Source organism: Hemiscyllium ocellatum, chromosome 13 (assembly GCF_020745735.1).
Source record: "Hemiscyllium ocellatum isolate sHemOce1 chromosome 13, sHemOce1.pat.X.cur, whole genome shotgun sequence".
Classification (NCBI taxonomy): Eukaryota; Metazoa; Chordata; class Chondrichthyes; order Orectolobiformes; family Hemiscylliidae; genus Hemiscyllium; species Hemiscyllium ocellatum.
Genome location: NC_083413.1, coordinates 41,000,422 through 41,020,202, shown reverse-complemented (window position 1 = coordinate 41,020,202; position 19,781 = coordinate 41,000,422). Strand labels below are relative to the sequence as shown.

The 19,781-nt window shown below is 41.8% G+C and overlaps 1 protein-coding gene across 3 annotated transcripts in view; it reads right to left on the bottom strand.

Moving 5' to 3' along the window:
- The window catches only part of mfsd8l1 (major facilitator superfamily domain containing 8-like 1), a 78,119-nt gene that overhangs the window by 15,667 nt on the left and 42,671 nt on the right, over window positions 1-19,781 (bottom strand). For 2 of the 3 annotated variants that reach the window (XM_060834130.1, XM_060834131.1), the window contains 5 exons: window positions 19,247-19,574; window positions 14,991-15,064; window positions 5,813-5,896; window positions 4,953-5,082; window positions 3,625-3,747 (listed from right to left, as the gene is read on the bottom strand). In XM_060834130.1, the coding sequence (XP_060690113.1) occupies window positions 3,625-3,747; window positions 4,953-5,082; window positions 5,813-5,896; window positions 14,991-15,064; window positions 19,247-19,574 (739 nt within the window). The remainder of the gene's footprint in view (window positions 1-3,624; window positions 3,748-4,952; window positions 5,083-5,812; window positions 5,897-14,990; window positions 15,065-19,246; window positions 19,575-19,781) is intronic. The other variant, XR_009645328.1, reaches the window with a different exon arrangement.

The window sequence follows — 19,781 nt, the reverse complement described above, 5'->3', positions numbered from 1 at the left end:
TCTGTAATGGCCTTAATACAAATACAAGAAAAGCTACAATTCTTTTACCCTCAAGAACAACCTTAAAATTCTCTTACTTAAATCTCAGTAATGGCTCCTGCTATGTCTCCACTTTAAAATATCTTGTTTAGTTGTTATGGCTTTAGATGGTTTCTGAAGTATCCTTCTTTTGGACTTCTAAACAGTTGTAGGGAAAACATACGAGTTTCCCATACCTAGCTTCCAGCAGTTTATTGCTTCTGGAGTTTTTTTCTAAGCTACTCAAAACATTTTTCCCAGCCTGACATTTTGAAGACTGGTATACTAACATCAACTTTTCATTCTGGCTGGTTCTGACTATCGACAATAGTGAGACATGATTGCCCATGCACAAACATGATTGAGTTTTTTTGAGGAAATAAAGAAGAGGATTAAAGAAGGTAGAGAGGTGGACATGGTCAATATGGATTTCAACAAAGCATTCGATCTGGTCCTTATGGTAGAATGGTTCACAAGGTTAGATCACATGGACTCAAGGGAGAACTAGCCATTTGGATACATAACTGGCTCAAAAGTAGGAGACAGAGGGTGGTGATGGAGGGTTACTTTTCAGCCTGGAGGCCTGTGACCAGTGGTGTGCCGCAAGGATTGATGCAGGTCCACTGCTTTTCATCATTTATATAAATAATTTGGATGTGAACACAGGAAGTATAGTTAGTAAGTTTGCAGATGACACCAAAATTGGTGGCATAGTGGACAGCAAAGAATGTTATCTCAGAGTAAAAAAGGACCTTGATCAGATGTGCCAATGGAGCAAGGAGTGGCAGAACGAGTTTAATTTAGATAACTGTGAAATGCTGCATTTTGAAACGGCAGTCAGGGCAGGGCACATACACTTAATGGCAAGATCCTGAAAAGTGTTGCTGAGACTTTGGAGTGCAGGTTCATAGTTCCTTGAAAGTGGGGGCACAGGTAGATAGGATAGTTAAGGTGGTGTGTGGTATGTTTGCCTTTATTGGTCAGTGCATTGAGTATTGGAGTTAGGGGGTCATGTTGCGGTTGTATAGGACAGTTTGGGAATACTGTGTGCAATTCTGGCCTCCCTTCTATGGGAAGGATGCTATGAAGCTTGAAAGGGTTCAGAAAAGATTTATTGGGATGTTGCCAGGGCTGGAGGATTTGAGCTATAGGGAAAGACTGAATAGGCTGGGGCTATTTTCCCTGGAGCATCAGAGACTGAGGAGTGACCTTACAGAAGTTTATAAAATCATGAAGGGCATGGATAGGGTAAACAGCCAAGGTCTTTTCCCCAGAGTAGGGAAGCCTAAATCTAGAGGGCATAGGTTTAAGGTGAGGGGGGAAAGATTTAAAAGGCACCTAAGTGGTAACTTCTTCACACAGACGGTGGTGCATGTATGGGCCAAATGCTAGCAAATGGGACTAGATTAATTTCGAATGACTGGTCGGCATGGGTGAGTTAGACCGAAGGGTCTGTTTCCATACTGTACAGCTCTACGACTAAATTGGATTCATGTCACAAGGTAGCAACAGTTCTTTTTTCTCTTTTACCTTTGTTTCTAATGCACTGAACTGCTTATTTCAAACTCTACTCCAACACAGTAAATCTTCACTGTAAAACCATATTTTTCTACATTTCCTTCTGGACTTTTGATTGTGTATTGAACGGGAAAAGGATTGCTTAAAGGAACAAAGATTATGAAAGGGTTTGCTACACGTCTCGAAATCAGGTGACTAATACACATTTTAGGTGGTATTCACACTGCTCCTTGATCAATTCGTCAAGATAGGTCAATTGCAAACAAACTGACAGCAAGGAGTGTGCACTACCTTATCCTCCAGCCCACCCCCCTTCCCATTTATCTCTCCACCCCCTCAGCTCACAAGCCTCATTCCTGATGAAGGCTCTTGCCTGAAACGTCGATTCTCCTGCTCCTCCGATGCTGTCTAACCTGCTGTGCTTTTCCAACACCCACACTCGACTCTGATCTCTAGCATCTACAGTCCTCACTTGCTCCATAAAGTGAGACTTGGCCAGCAACAAGTGGCTGACAGCTTTGTGGAGTGCTGACCATCTATTGATGACTAATCAATAGCCTTTTATCTATCAATAACCTTGTGATTGACTCCTCGGCAGCTGAACAATTCCATAAGTATGAACAATCTGGCTTGAAGCAATGAAAGGGAAGATGCTTTCTCTCTATCACTGCACAGAAACATACCTAAAGCAAGCCAGTTTATTTTCTCTCCAACATTGCTGGGCTTTTAACCAATAGGTCAAAAACTTCATAATTTGTGAACTAGTTGCTCCAAACCTCCTGCAAGGGAAGTGAAAGTACCTGAAGAAAGGTTGAAAATCTGCAAATCTCAGTAAGCAGAACAAATCATCCTTTTAAATACAGGGATCATTGAATTGCTTTTCCAATTTTTCACTCCAAACACAATAATAACAATTCATTTTGTCTGCTAGAGGAACTTTATTTGGCATAGTGTGAGCAGTTTTGAGCCCCATATCGAAGGATGGATGTTCTGGCTTTGGCGTGGCTCCAGAGAAGATTTACAAGGATGATCCTGAGGATGTGGGGCCTTGGCAGGTGAGGCATGGTTCAGGACTCTGAATCTATATTGGGTGGAGTTTAGGATGAGGGGTGATCTGATTGAAACTTACAGAATGCTGATCAGCCTGGATAGTGTGGATGTGGATAAGATGTTTCCACTAGTATGAGACCCAACAGCACAGCCTCAATGAAGGGACGACACTTTAGAACCGAGATGAGGAGGAATTTCTTCAACCAGAGGATGGTGAATCTGTGGAGTTCATTGCTGCAGAGGTCACATCATTGGGTGTACTTAAGACAGAGACAGATAGATTCTTGATTGGTATGATGATCAAAGGTTACAGGGAGAAGGCAGGAGAATGGGGTTGAGAAACATGTCAGTCATGATCAAATGGTGAAGCAGACCTGATGGACCAAATGGCCTCACTCAACTCCTAAATCTTATGATCTTATAGGAGTTAGGGTTCTAACTAAGAGTTATATATCAACCATTCTTAGGTCTTTACCTGCAGCTAAAATCTCATTACTTGTATCAAATAGAACCTCTTAGATACAGAAACCTGGTCTTTTGTTTTACTGTCAAGCTGGGTCGAACAAGGCAGGTAAATTGGGTGACTTTTGCACACTTCATTAAAATCCTGAATTACTATGACCTTTCAGGGAATAGTGGAACTTCACTTCCAGCACTACACCGCATGAGGAATAATATCATTGAAAATATGTGCATCAACAAACTTTAACCACCTCTGCACCAGTTAACACAAATTTAAAAATGAAAGTCAAACCATAATTCCCCTTACACAGACCATATCAAAATACAAATTAAACTTAAAGCAATACATAGATCTGTCCATGTAAGAACTCAATATTCGGAATGGTGATAATAATATTGTGAACCTTCATCAAAAGACACAAAACATAATTCCCGGACCTGCAAGCTACAACAAATTGCTTATGCTAAAAATGGTGTGCCATGCTTTATGGGGGATGGGATACAATAAAACCAAATGCCAACATAAGCACTCATCATAAAAACTGGGAGTGGGGAAGAGAAACCACACCCACTGACCTTGTGTTTTCTCTGCTGTAACTTTTGAAAACAAAGACACTTGAGAAACTGCAACAAATGGCAACCCCAGAATTTGGAGAAACACACCTACCACAAACTCTGTTAGCAACATGGCAAAACTCCCTGCAAAGAGACAAAAGATGACAGGTTCATACTTCTACAACAAGTAAAAAACATTTACACATAATTGATTCCAATAAAGTGCGATTTATTTGAATTAGTGGTACCATATAAACGTATAGGAGCAGATGGAGTGGTGGCTATTTATCCTGAAATTTTATGGAGTATATGGTGCACTAGTAATATCACTGGATTAACAACCCAGAGGATAGGCTAATGCTCTGGGGATAAGATTTCAAATCCTACATTGGCAGAAATGTGAATTTAATGAAAAAAAGTTTAAATCTAGCTTAATGTCAACCATATAACCACTGTTGATTGTCATAAAATTCTCTCCGGTTCATCAATGTTCTTTAGAGACAGAAATGTGGGTGATTCTTAAAATGTTCAAGCAAGCTACGCAGATTGGGGCAATTAGGGATTGGCAACAAATTCTCATCCAGCCAGCGACAGCTACATGCCATGGCCAAATTTTTTTTTAAAAAGTAAAGCAATGGTCCTGGAGCTGCACTGCCAAAGATTCAGCAAGTGGGAATCAATGCCTGATGACCCTGATCTTCTTCCAAGGAAGAATGTGTTCTACAATGGAGCTGCAGTGCACTGGAAATCTGTAGTCAGAGTATGGTGCTGGAAAAGCACAGCAGGTCAGGCAGCATCCGAGGAGCAGGAGAATTGACATTTTGGGCAAAAGCCCTTCAAAATGTGGAGCTGAGTCTCACCATCCATATCAAGATCATGAGTGTTTAAATACACAGTCATAATATATAACTGTGTTAAGTTTACCATTATACTTATCAGCAAAAATCAGATAGCACCTATATGGACTCACCATGGATGTTTAAAATCAAAACAAGTAGACTTTTTTTATTATTTTAAAAATTGTACAGTACATGCAAAATCATTGGATTCATCACTGAAGTTTATTCTGTGACCTACCTGTTTAACATCATGCAGAACAGAAGCACACATTTCATCTTGTTTGAATTCACTTCAATTGAAAGGGCTATGCAAAATTAATTAATTGATATGTAAATACTATTGATTCTAAATATCAATCACCCAATAAGTATACTGACAACTTGGAGGAGTAGTGGGCATCTTCGAGAAATTAAATCTTTCTATACCAGAACTTAAATTTGCATAAGGAATGTTTTATTTTAAACCTAAGGGAAAGTAATAAAAAGAAGTAAATGCAACAAAACTCTTACCTTTTGGATTTGCCAGGAAAATTAAACACCAAACACAAGAAATATTACATATAAGAAGACCCACTGCCAGGATTACTCGATCAGCAAACTTCGTGCTTAGCCACCTCACAAGAAAGAAACCAACTATCACCTGTAAAATACAAAAGTTAGAATGTGATGCCAGAAAATAATTCTACAATGCCCACCTGGTCTAACATTAAATATCATAAGCTAATAGCTGTACTTAGATTGGAGTTTTGTTTCTTTTACCAACATTTAAGTTAAGCAGCTTGTAGAATTCCATACAATGAGTGTATGATAATGTAAATGAGCCCAAGTTCAGACACTGTCCACAAAGAAAGTAACTACTGCCACCAATGACTATATTGAGTTAAGATTATAAATCTAAGTTGTCATTTAATCCAATTATTTTTAAAATTTCAGTTCTGTGTTATGCTGAATTACTGGATAATGTTTAATCTTAAAAAAATTAAAATTATTAAATAAAAATTACATTATTATTACGCATGACAAGTATTTCAGTGTTTCAATTCATGCATTCAAGATCCGTGTTTGGAATGTGAGATCCAGATAAAGTTCTAAGTAATGAAGAATTTAATTACAATAAAGATTGCATTGTGTGCAAATTCTAATTTAAGAAGGTAACATTCTCATTTACATACTTAAATCAATTCCAAGTAGATTTAACAAATGTTCCATTCAATAGAGTATTCGATGGTAGCAGGCCTTCTTTTCCAAGGAATTATTTTATGCTTCGATACAGTCGGACCACCCAAAATATACTATCAGAATCACTATTAATGATTGATTAATAAAGGCAAAGTACACCATATTTCATCATGACATGAATTATTACTTACTTCTACTCCACATATACAGTACATCAAACTGTTCTCCAATTCACCAAAGTGGAAATACTTCTGTGTAATAGGAGTAACCATTGTCTGAAATTAAAATTCAGCATGTTAGGTTAAACATCTTCAACGTGTTTTGCTCCAAAAGGTAAGCAGAGATACATAAAACGTCAAAACAGTTGACCCGAAAAGTTCTGAATAATTGTGTTATGGTTGGGACTCAAATTATATTATGTCAGACTCCAGAATTAAATTTGGCCCAATAGGTCATATTTTCTTTTAATTTAACCAGGCAGTCTTTCACAGAAACATAAGCACATAGTTTTAAAACTAAATTGACAGCCTAAGATAAAAGTTTAGTACACAACGGAAATATAAATAAAATTAAACTATTTACATAGAATATCACTTGAAAGGTTTCGAAACTCAAGACAAAATCTCATCTACTTGCAACACCATCATATTACATATTTTCAAAAATTCAAAGAGTTTTCTTTCCTTTTAAATCTATCAGTTTGACTTTACTAATTCTTCTTAGTTCCGGCCCTGAGAGTTATCAGGCCTTTAGCTGAAAGATTTGTTGCTGGAAAAGCGCAGCAGGTCAGGCAGCATCCAAGGAGCAGGAGAATCGACGTTTCCGGTATAAGCCCTTCTTCAGGAATGAGGAAGGTGTGCCAAGCAGGACAAGATAAAAGGTAGGGAGGGGGAACTTGGGGGAGGGATGTTGGGAATGCGATAGGTGGAAGGAGGTTAAGGAGAGGGTGATAGGCCGGAGAGGGGGTGGGGTCGGAGAGGTTGGGAAGAAGATTGCAGGTCAAGAAGGCGGTGTTGAGTCTGAGGGTTGGGACTGAAATAAGGTGGGGGGAAGGGAAATGAAGAAGCTGGAGAAATCTGCATTCATCCCTTGTGGTTGGAGGGTTCCTAGGAGGAAGATGAGGCCCTCTTCCTCGAGGCGTCATGTTGCCATGGTCTGGCGATGGATGAGGCCAAGGACCTGCATGTCCTTGGCGGAGTGGGAGGGGGAGTTAAAAGTGTTGAGCCACGGGGCGGTTGGGTTGGTTGGTGCGGGTGTCCCAGAGGTGTTCTCTGAAACATTCCGCAAGTAGGCGGCCTGTCTCCCCAATGTAGAGGAGGCCACATCGGGTGCAGCGGATGCAGCAAATGATGTGTGGAGGTGCAAGTGAATTTGTGACTGATATGGAAGGATCCCTTGGGGCCTTGGAGGGAAGTGAGGGGGAAGGTGTGGGCGCAAGTTTTGCATTTCTTGTAGTTGCAGGGGAAGGTGCCAGGAGTGGAGGTTGGGTTGGTGGGGGGTGTGGACCTGACGAGGGAGTCGTGGAGGGAGTGGTCTTTTCGGAACGCTGATAGGGGAGGGGAGGGAAATATATCCCTGGTGGTGGGGTCTGTTTGGAGGTGGCTGAAATGACGAAGGATGATACGATGTAACTGGAGGTTGGTGGGATGGTAGGTGAGGACCAGTGGGGGGCGATTGGAGGGACGGAGTTCAAGGGCGGAGGATCGGGAAGTGGAGGAGATGCGGTAGAGAGCATCGTCAACCACGTGTGAAGGGAAATTGCAGTCTTTGAAGGAGGCAGCCATCTGGGTTGTTCGGTATTGGAACTGGTCCTTCTGGGAGCAGATGCGGCGGAGGCGAAGGAGTTGGGAAAATGGGATGGCGTTTTTACAAGGGCAGGGTGGGAGAGGTGTAATCTTGGTAGCTGTGGGAGTTGGTCGGTTTATAGTAAATGTCCGTGTTGAGTCGGTCGCCCGAAATAGAAATGGAGGGGTCTAGGAGGGATAGGGAGGAGTTTGAGACGGTCCAGGTAAATTTGAGGTTGGGGTGGAAGGTGTTAGTGAAGTGGATGAACAGTTCAACCTCCTCGTGGGAGCACAAGGTAGTGCCGATACAGTCATCGATATAGTGGAGGAAAAGGTGGGAGGCGGTGCCAGTGCAGCTGCGGAAGATGGACTGTTCCACATAACCAATGAAGAGGCAGACATAGCTGGAGCCCATGTGGGTGCCCATGGCTACTCCTTTGGTTTGGAGGAAGTGGGAGGATTGGAAAGAGAAGTTGTTCAGAGCGAGAACCAGTTCAGTCGAAGGAGTGTGTCAGTGGAAGGGTACTGGTTGGGTCGGCAGGAAAGGAAGAAGTGGAGGGCTTTGAGGCCTTCGTGATGGGGGATGGAGGTGTATAGTCACTGGATGTCCATGGTGAAGATAAGGCATTGGGGGCCGGGGAAGCGAAAATCATGGAGGAGGTGGAGGGTGTGGGTGGTGTCCCGAATGTAGGTGGGGAGTTCTTGGACTAAGGGGGACAGGACCGTGTCGAGGTATGCAGAGGGGAGTTCGGTGGGGCAGGAGCAGGCTGAGACAATGAGTCAGCCGGGGCAGACAGGTTTGTGGATTTTGGGCAGGAGGTAGAAATGGGCGGTGCTGGGTTGTGGGACTATGAGGTTGGAGGCAGTGGATGGGAGATCCTCTGAGATGGTGAGGTTATGGATGGTCTGGGAGATGATGGTTTGGTGGGGGGTGGGGTCATGTTAAGGGGACAGTAGGAGGAGGCGTCCGCGAGCTGGTATTTAGCCTCAGCAAAGTAAAGATCGGTGCGCCAAACTACCACCGCGCCTCCCTTGTCAGCCAGTTTGATAGTGAGATTGGGGTTGGGACAGAAGGAGTGGAAGGCTACACGTTGCGAGGGTGAGAGGTTGGAGTGAGAGAGAGGGGTGGACAGGCTGAGGCGGTCAATGTCGCGGCGGCAGTTGGCTATGAAGAGATCGAGGGCGGGTAAGAGGCCATCACGGGGTGTCCAGGTGGATGGGGTGTGTTGGAGGTGGGAGAAGGGGTCATCAGAGGGTGGGTGAGAGTCCTGGTTGAAGAAATAGGCGCGGAGGCGAAGGTGGCGGAAGAATTGTTCGATGTTTCACTGCGTGTTGAACTTGTTAATCCTGGAGAGTAGGGGGATGAAGGCGAGGCCTCTGCTGAGGACTGATCTTTCATCCTCAGAGAGGGGGAAGTCTGTAGGGATGGTGAAAATACGGCAAGGCTGGGAGATATGACCTGGTGTGGATGTGGAGCTGGGAGTGGGGGCGGGGTTAGGGTTAGGCACGGGGGCGGCATGGTCGTTGTGCAGGTGAGTGACGTCACTAAGGGCGGAAGTAGATGCGGCGACGGCAACTCTAGGGGCGGAAGTGGCTGTGGCAACGACAGAAACGGTGTTGTTCCTGGTGGCTGTGGACCCCGTGGAGGCCGCGAATCTGTCGCAGATGGTCTTCCTGGTGATTGTGGAGGCGGTTGTCTGAGCGGCTATCATGAAGGCTGCATGGTCAGTGGGGGCATGGAAGTGACGTCATGGTTCGCGGTGGCGGTTGCTGCAGCGGCCACGTGGTTAATGGTGCTCGAGCAGTTCCGGAGGCCGATGGAAGATACTGGAACGGTTGATGATTTCGGAGTGTGGGAGTAAGTAGATGAAAGTTTTTGGTACTTACTGTCTTTAATTCCAATATGGCTAGGAAGAACTGTTTGTTTAGTGTATGGATTCTTCTGTAGATGAAGAACAGTAGAGGTCCTTTGCAGGTCTGTGAGAGTGTTGCCCTGAGCTGGGGTAGGGCTGACTGCAGGGAATGTAGGTAGCGACGCATGGCTGCAAGCGTGGAGGCGAGGATCCAGAGGGAGGTCTGTTGCTGGAGGCTTCGGATTTGTTGTAGGTCCTGGTTGGGTCCAAATTTTGTTGGTCTGAACGTAGTCCGGAGTCCATGTGGGGTCAGTTGGTTCCGTAGGCAGGTGCTGAGGAAGGAGATGTGGCTGTGGTAGCGAGTCTGTTTGAGGACATGGCTGAAGAGCTTCAGGACAGAGGAGATGACCTGGGGGGGTGCAGTGAGCGAGGGACTCACTGAAATCCTTGTAGAGGGAGGGGGAGAGCTTCTTCAAGGAAGGCATCCTTGCAAGAGGATTTGCAGTAGTTAAAATCAACTAGGAGAAAGCGAGGACTGCAGATGCTGGAGATCAGAGCTGAAAAAATGTGTTGCTGGAAAAGTACAGCAGGGCAGGCAGCCTCCAAGGAGCAGGAGAATCGACGTTTCGGGCATAAGCCCTTCTTCAGGAATGAGGAAGGTGTGCCAAGCAGGACAAGATAAAAGGTAGGGAGAAGGGACTTGGGGATGGGGCGTAGGGAATGCGATAGGTGGAAGAAGGTTAAGGTGAGGGTGATAGGCCGGAGAAGGGGGTGGAGGTGGAGAGATCAGGAAGAAGACTGCGGATCCAGAAGGCAGTGCTGAGTCCGAAGGTTGGGACTGAGAAAAGGTGGGGGGAGGGGAAATGAGGAAACTGGAGAAATCTGCATTCATCCCTTGTGGTTGGAGGGTTCCTAGGCAGAAGATGAGGCGCTCTTCCTCCAGGCATCGTGTTGCCATGGTCTGGCGATGGAGGCGGCCAAGGGCCATCATGTCCTTGGCGGAGTGGGAGGGGGAGTTAAAGTGTTCGGCCACGGGCGGTTGGGTTGGTTAGTGCGGGTATCCCAGAAGTGTTCTCTGAAGCGTTCCGCAAGTAGGCGGCCTGTCTCCCCAATGTAGAGGAGGACATACCGGGTGGAGTAAATGATGTGTGTGGAGGTGCAAGTGAATTTGTGACGGATATGGAAGGATCCCTTGGGGCCTTGGCGGGAAGTGAGGGGGGAGGTGTGGGCACAAGTTTTGCATTTCTTGCATTTGCAGGAGAAGGTGCCGGAAGTGGAGGTTGGTTGGTGGGGGTTGTGGACCTGATGAGGGAGTCGCGGAGGGAGTGGTCCTTCCGGAATGCTGAATCCCTCCCCTCCCCGATCAGCATTCCGGAAAGAATGCGCCCACACCTCCCCCCTCACTTCCCTCCAAGTCCTCAAGGGATCCTTTCATATCCGTCACAAATTCACCTGCACCTCCACACACATCATTTACTGTGTGTGTGATGCACCCAACATGGCCTCCTATACATTGGGGAGACAGGCCGCTTACTTGTGGAATGTTTCAGAGAACACCTCTGGGACACCCGCACCAACCAACCCAACCGCCCTGTGGCTGAACACTTTAACTCCCCTCCCACTCCGCCAAGAACATGCAGGTCCTTGGCCTCCTCCATCGCCAGACCATGGCAACATGAGGCCTGGAGGAAGAGCACCTCATCTTCCTCCTAGGAACCCTCCAACCACAAGGGATGAATGCAGATTTCTCCAGCTTCCTCATTTCCCCTCCCCCACCTTGTCTCAGTTCCAACCCTCAGACTCAGCACCGCCTTCTTGACCTGCAATCTTCTTCCTGACCTCTCTGCCCCCACCCCCTCCCCGGCCTATCACTCTCACCTTAACCTCCTTCCACCTATCGCATTCCAAACGCCCCTCCCCCAAGTCCCTCCTCCCTACCTTTTCCAGCAACACATTTTTCAGCTCTGATCTCCAGCATCTGCAGTCCTCACTTTTCCATTAGCTGCCTGATTGTGAGCACTGAGACTTTTTCAGTTTTTTAATAATATGCAAAATTCTATCCAAACACTTCTGGTCTGGAAACTTCACAAACTGTATACTTTCAACTGAAGTAACGTTATTTCTTGACCTATTCTGAACAATCATTGGGGAGGGATGGTGGCTCGATGGTTAGTACTGTGGCCTCAGAGCACCAGAAACCTGGGTTCGATTCCAGTCTCAGGTGACTGTCTGTGTGGAGTTTGCACATTCTCCCAGTGTCTGCATTGGTTTCCTCCCACAATCCAAAGATATGCAGGTTAGGTGAATTGGTCATGCTAAAATTGCCCATAGTGCTAGGTGTATTAGTCAGAGGAAAATGGGTCTGGGTGGGTTACTCTTCGGAGGGTCGGTGTGGACTTGTTGGGCCAAAGGTCCTGTTTCCACATTGTAGGGAATCAAATCTAAATCTTGTTGCAAGAGAAACTATATTTGTTTCTGACTACAGTCAGATCTCCTTGAAACTGTTGAAAACTTGTGAACTAACTACAAAAAAAGTGCTTATTTTCAACTCTGCATCATACAGATCCACGATATAAACAAACTTCTATTAAGCCATCTTGAGGTATCTACTATTTCAAAATCATAGTTCTGGAAAAGCTGCTCTTTTCAAGCTCTTCATAAAAACTGGACCTACACCCAAATACATAAAATGACACCCTTCGTTACAATATAGGGATTGGAAGCATTTTACTATAATTGTTAATGTAGGACTTACATTAAAAATGTTTTGGGCAACGTTGCCGTAAATTAGCCATTCAGTATCATATAATGGTAGTCGCTAAGTATATTGTGAGCCAAGGATAACACAAAAACTCAAAAGCATAACAAAAAATCACCAACATGGGAAAATAAGAAACAACAATCCAATTGAAGTGGTGAGATAATAACCTCAGAGTTTACCAAGGTGGATAAACCGCTTGAAGAATTTTGTTTCCTGAATTAAAACCTATTATTAATTTGGGATCATTCACACATAATCTCAAAGCAACAAAAGTTATGATTTCTCTCATCTGTTCCCAAGACAGACAGACAGGTCTCCTGCTTAAAATATCATATTGATGTCCAGAAGGAGCACAGTACATTATTTAACTGACAGAAATGGATTTTTATATGGTGCAAGGTAAGAATAGAACTTGCTCAAAATCTCTCAGCTGTATTAAATGCATGTTTTCTTAAGACCATAAAACATAGGAGTGGAAGTAAGGTCATTCGGCCCATCGAGTCCACTCCGCCTTTCAATCATGGTTGATGGGCGTTTCAATTCCACTTAGCCACATTCTCCCCGGAGCCCTTAATTCCTTGTGACATCAAGAATTTATCAATCTCTGCTTTGAAGACATTTAGCGTCCCAGCCTCCACTGCACTCTGCGGCAATGAATTTCACAGGCCCACCACTCTCTGGGTGAAAAAATGTCTCGCATTTCTGTTCTGAATTGACCCCCTCTAATTCTAAAGGCTGTGTCCACGGGTCCTAGTCTCTTCACCTAATGGAAACAATTTCCTAGCGTCCACCCTTTTCAAGCCATGTATTATTTTGTAAGTTTCTATTAGATCTCCCCTTAATCTTCTAAACTCCAATGAATACAATCCCAGAATCCTCAGCCGTTCCTCGAATGTTAGACCTATCATTACAGGGATCATCCGTGTGAATCTCTGCTGAACACGCTCCAGTGCCAGTATGTCCTTCCTGAGGTGTGGGGACCAAAACTGGACACAGTACTCCAAATGGGGCCAACCAGAGCATTATAAAGTCTCAGTAGCACAACGGTGCTTTTATATTCCAACCCTCTTTGAGATAAATGACAACATTGCATTTGCTTTCTTAATCACGGACTCAACCTGCATGTTTACCTTTAGAGAATCCTCGACTAGCACTCCCAGATCCCTCTGTACTTTAGCTTTACGAATTTTCTCACTGTTTAGAAAGTAGTCCATGCTTGTATTCTTTTTTCCAAAGTGCAAGACCTCGCATTTGCTCACATTGAATTCCATCAGCCATTTCCTGGACCACTCTCCCAAACTCTCGATCCTTCTGCAGCCTCCCCTTTTCTCAGTACTACCTGCCTGTCCACCTAACTTCGTATCATCGGCAAACTTCGCTAGAATGCTCCTAGTCCCTTCATCCAGATCATTAATGTAAAACGTGAACAGCTGTGGCCCCAACACTAAACCCTGTGGGACACCGCTTGTCACCGGGTGCCATTCCAAAAAAGAACCTTTAATCCCAACTCTCTACCTTCTGTCAGACAGCCAATCCTCAATGCATACCAGTAGCTCACCTCAAACACCATGGTTTGTCAGGCACGACCTCCCCTTATTAAATCCATGTTGACTTGTTCTAATCCGACTCTACTCTTCCAAGAATTTAGAAACCTCATCCTTAATGATGGATTCTAGAATTTTACCAACAACCAAGGTTAGGCTAATTGGCCTATAATTTTCCATCTTTTGTCTTGATTCTTTTTTGAACAAGGGGGTTACAACAGCGATCTTCCAATCATCCGGGACTTTCCCTGATTCCAGTGACTTTTGAAAGATCTCAACCAACGCCTCCGCTATTTCCTCAGCCACCTCCCTCAGAACTCTAGGGTGTATCCCATCGGGGCCAGGGGATTTATCAATTTTAAGACCTTTTAGCTTTTCTAGCACTTTCTCTTTTGTAATGGTAACCATACTCAACTCAATCCCCTGACTCCCTTTAATTGTTGGGATATTACTCATGATGGTCAGGCAGCATCCAAGGAGCAGGAGAGTCGACGTTTTGGGCATGAGCCCTTCTTCAGCCTTTCCTGCGCTTTCCAGCAACACATTTTCAGCTCTGATCTCCAGCACTGGCATCCCTCACTTTCTCCTCCGGGAAATTACTCATGTCTTCCACCGTGAAGACTGACACAAAGTACTTGTTAAGTTCTCCTGCTATTTCCTCATCTCCCATCACTAGGCTTCCAGCATCAGTTTGAAGTGGCCCAATGTCTACTTTTGCCTGTCGTTTGTTTCTTATGTATTGAAAGAAACATTTACTATCATTTCTAATATTACTGGCTAGCCTAACTTTATATTTGATCCTCTCCTTCCTTATTTCTCTCTTTGTTATCCTCTGTTTGTTTTTATAGCCTTCCCAATCTTCTTGGCCACTTTATAGGGTCTCTCTTTTTCTTTAATACATTTCCTGACTTCCTTTGTCAGCCATGGCTGTCTAATCCCTCCCCGAATAATCTCTCTTTTCTTTTATGGAAACAAGCTAGGCTTACTTTTGCAATGCACGCAGAATGCTTGAAATTAATTTCCAGGACAGGGCAAGTGCCTTCAAATAGAAGTATACACTGCCTTTTGCAAGAATACTCCTCTAATGTAATACCAGTAGAAACAAAATTCTATAGGAATAGACAAAATAAAAACTATTGACTCGCATATCAAATTGCTTTATGGAATTAAAATTGACCATTTCTAAAGTTAAAAAAAGTGATTGATCACAGGTAGCTAATAAATACAAGTGCAGAGAATTAAATTCAATTCTGCAACATCTTTACTATCAATCATTCAGCTACATCTACTTTCGAAAGCAACCAGTATAGAAATGTCTAGAGTAATCCATCAATGCTAAGCAGAGCTTTTAATGTGACATTTGCCATTTAACTTACCAAACTGGTTGTATCTAATTCAAGGTGCTCGAGTTAAATCTGCTTACATACCTCTAAAGCAGTTTGATTGAATAGTGTAATGAATTGTGCAGTAAGAACAACCACAACTTCCTCTCGCAGGTACTCTGAAATGGAAACACCAAACTAATTATAAACTACATTTAAAACAAAATTATCTATTACAAGAAATAATGGAGTTTTTTTTTTAATTTGAACTTATTGGTGAAAATAAGTGAAAGATTCAATGAGCTCCATAACAAATGGACTTTGCCAAATTACTGCTCAGGCAGTGAAGATGGGAATGATCCTCAACTAGTTTTTCAAATACATTTTATAATTGAATTCAGAGTTTTATCAAATCCAACAAATAAGGTAGGAAAAGCAGTACAGTACATGGACTTCTACTTACAGCACATGGATTGCTGCAGTTCAAGGTGGCAGCTTACCACCACCTTATCAAGCAGGACTAAGGAGATAGACTACAAGTGCTGGCCAGTCAAGCAGCGACACACAGTCTCAAGTGAATTAAAAAATATGGCTTTCACTCCATGATTTTGTGTCCAAGAAGAGAGTCAATAATGCTTTATTCTAAAGAAACGTATTTTTAAATATATTCTATTTTATTCAGGCAGTATTTCAGAACATTGAAGCTGCATAATACAATGTCATGTGACTTGATTTTATGAGGACAGAATTAAAAAGTCAATTACTGAATCACATCTGTTATTTTCTCTGGCTGGTCTGGTGACAACAATGTTCATGTATATGCATAAGATGACTGAGTAATTTTATATTCATTTGATAAGGTGCAAATCTTAAAGTAAAAATCCTAAGAATTGGCTTTAAATGACAACATTTTTTTTAAAAAAAGGAAAAAGATATGTGATAACCAAAATATGCCAGCTTTATTTTGTAGAAAATCTTTTAAAATTAAAATAAATTTGCTACTAATGTCCATCATTTATTTATTCAAAACGGAGAGATTTCTCACCACAGTTAGAAAGGTTTTGCCACAAGGTGGCACACTGAGACTGCCAACAGGATCCCAAGGACAACAGAATATAACAAATGACTACAATGAATAAAACAAGTGCAATTAAGTATCATTAAGTCTAAAGACTTCTTTCCTGCACCAAAACATGCTTTAGCTTATCCAAAACATTCTAGGATAGTAATGTAACTTTTTCCATATTCTTAATGGATGTTAGGGACACTGAAAATCTTTCTCTTTAATAAAGTCTGGCTACAAATGCTTAATACATAAAAATAGATTTCTCATTTTAATATTAATCCTACATCAGAGCGAAGGCAAACATTTGCAAACAGCTAAAGTAATTTATCTGGGAAATAAAAATACATTTTTGATTTATATCCCTTTAAGACTAATTGGATTGACATCATTTTATTGCCCTGAAAGCTCTTCACAAAAGTTTCCGTTTTCATACAGACATATGTGCAGACTCAGCAAAGAATTCCCAAAACAATAACCTAATAACCAAATTACAAAATGTTGAGAACCAAATTAATTATTTTTCAACATACCTAGCTCAGTTAGGCGACCGAAAAAATTTTAGTATCAAGAAACAGACCTGTTTAAAGACCAAGAAATAAAGACCAGACCTAAATAAACTGGAAAGCAAAAAAGAGTGAAAAGGGAAGCTTTAAATGACGTATACTCCACTAAATAGTATTCTTATTCATTCATAGCATACTGTGTATTGTGGCAACTTACTTGAAAATTAAGCCTTCTAAAATACAAAGACCTCATCTTGCCTTCAAATTATAACAAAAGCTTTCTGTCTCTCATTTGCTTAGATTCAAAGAGTTCTCTTTGGCAAAAGTTCCTTCATATGCAAGTTGTTTTATTAGCTGTACTAGATAAACCTTATAATACAAAAGAAGTGCCTATATTTTCTCTGCATACCAGAGAAGTATTGAAGTATTTTGTTATTTCCTTTGAAACTAGAAATTTCAGAGCAAAAAGTTATGCTGATGAAAATCCTACTTCTAAACTGGCAACCTATAATTCTTTTTCCCCTCAAAAAATGACACAGGAAAGAAGTCCTAAATACCATGTTTACTTGTCATTTGACTGCCTGGAAAAATGACTTTAGATTCAACTAATAAAGATAATTGTTTTTCATTTAATTTCCTTATTGACATCTGCACATGAATTCAATTATATTTCCTGTCTTTAAAATTACAAAAAGCATGATGATAATAACAGAAGAAGTTAGACCAAAATATTTCACAGTAAAACCAAGTCACAAATGTGAACAAATGAGAAAATCATTGTGCTGATATGCTAACTGAATTGGAATTAAAATAACCAAAATACAATGCTAAAGTGTTTTGTAATTTTCAGAAAAGTCTCAGATTTCTCAGTGAACTGTTTATATTCATTCATTACTTACAGTTAAGTACTGCGTCCGCACCAAAGGTTGAAATGCTTCTTACCTTCTCTGCAATTAAAACCCAATATTTTCGAAATTGCATAACTTTGAAACAACCATCTTGTGGTTACTTTATCTTTTATTTGAAAATAAAAGGAATTCTATTATGTGTTTAGAGTAATATGACAATGCTGTGGCTTTAAGAGGTGTATTGTGCCCTGGTTTCTTTCAAGATTGCTTGGCATTCTCATTTAATCTATCTGTGGTAACGTAAGCAGCTTGTGAGGCCTTGTATTTTGTTTTAAAAGTTGGAACAATAGAAGCAGCTTGGATGGGTGTGGCCAGCTTTCAGACCAGAATTTTTCAGATTTTTTTAAGCTTTTAGACTCAGCTGCAGCTACTGGAGTCTTGAAGTAGATGTTCCTCCCCCCACCACCCCAACCTTGGTTACAGCTAGAAGCTGGGTTTCTCTTCCTACTATGGGTGTCACATATGAAAAAATTTGCCTTTTTGCCAAGGGGCATGTTTATGGAATATTACAAAATTTGTAATAGTTACCACTCAGGAACGCGTGAGATTGCTGTGCTCGCTCGTACCACTTTCTTAGGAGTGGTGCGGTGGCTCAGTGGCTGGCACTGCTGCCTCACAGCACCAGGGACCCGGGTTCAATTCCAATCTCGGGCAACTGTCTGTCTGTGTGGAGTTTGGATATTCTCCCAGTGTCTGCTTGGGATTCCTCCAGGTGCTCCAGTTTCCTCCCACAATCCAAAGATGTGCAGGTGAGGTGAATTGGCCATGTTAACTTGTCCATAGTGTTAGGTGCATTAGTCAGAGGGAGTTGGGTCTGGGCAGGTTACTTTTCGGAAGGTCGGTGTGGACTTGTTGGGCCAAAGGACCTGCTTCCATACTGTAGGAACCTAATCTAATCTACTATGTCTATTATTCTGTTAAGATTTCCAATAGAGGTAAGTTACTCTCAGTTATTCATTCTTTTGTAGTATTTTAACTGCAGTATTTGAATAAATTGAGTTTCGCTTGAAGTCAAGTAGTTTCACCAGTCACATTGCATCTAGAACACTCCATGTTACATTTGCGTTTAAAATAAGAAAAAGTCAGGGTCTAGGCTACCACCTTTAAATATTTTGTGGTGGTCTGGTCTGGTCTACAACAGTAGCACTGAGCTACACAAGACAAGATAGAAGCTAAACAAACTCTAAACCTAGGTCCAGTAAACACGTCTCTACTGCAACAGAAATTTCAGCAAACCAAGATTTGGGAAAATACCCCATTTGCAAGTGTAAACACATCCAGAACAACAGAACAAAAACGTGATCACTTTTTCCATTCACTTTAAGCAGACACTCATTATACAGTTATATGAGGTGTTCTCAACTGAGGCATTACAGCACTGCAAAAATAAATAATTTGGGTACTACAGAATTTGCATGGTATTGAGGACAAATAATAAGTGGAAGGGAGAAAAGGAGGGGAAAAAAATAATATAAGCAGAAATTATGTGCTTTTCAGTTAGGACACAATATTTAGAATGAGGTCAGACATTTAGTCCTGGATTTTCACAGGAATTTCAGAACTCCAATGGTGACAAATGTATAGTGAACCATTCTCCCCATTATTTTCCTGCCACCCGAGAGCTGGAAGTTTGTCTTAGATTTTCATTAGGTTTCAAACTAATGTATTTTCTTTTTTAAGAAAAATGACAGCCCATAAGCAGATTGCACAGATAATCCATTGTACAAACCATTTTGAAATAAATTGTGCGCAATTAGTAAAAGATGTTTAGGTTTTGTTAAATATGGTGATAAATCAAGTTTCCATGAACAAAAAGGATAAACAATACCAAAAATGTGTAGAATCTTACAAGTAGTTCATAAGAACCAATTTGTGAATACCCACCTTTCGTGGCACTAAAATTATGGAAAGGATTATCATTCATTTTGTATTCTTCATCAATGTGTCCATTAGGGATATATTGATACTCATCCACTCTGCTATTTTCACCATCCATTTCATTAGTTGGTTGAACTAAGTTTTCATGTGCAATAATGCTACCATACTGATTGTTCTCAGCAGCTTCATAGTTTACATCATCATGAACCAAAGGTTCTTCCTCCTCAGCTGAAATGACTGTTCTTTGAGAATTATTTTTGGTAACCAATGGAAGATCAGAATACATGAAAATTATTATCACTTGAAGAATGATCCACATAAAACACATGAACAGCTGTAACAAAATGAAACAAAAATGAACATTAGGGTGCACAAGAAACTTCTGTGCATTTCAAACTTTGAATATCTTGAAATTTTGTGTAATTTTAATATGTGAAAATATCTTTGCAAATGCTTTCTTGCAATTTATCATTAGTACGCCATCCCAATATATTTGCAGGGAAAATTGATGCTTACTGTTTATTGTTAAGAGTTTAGAAAA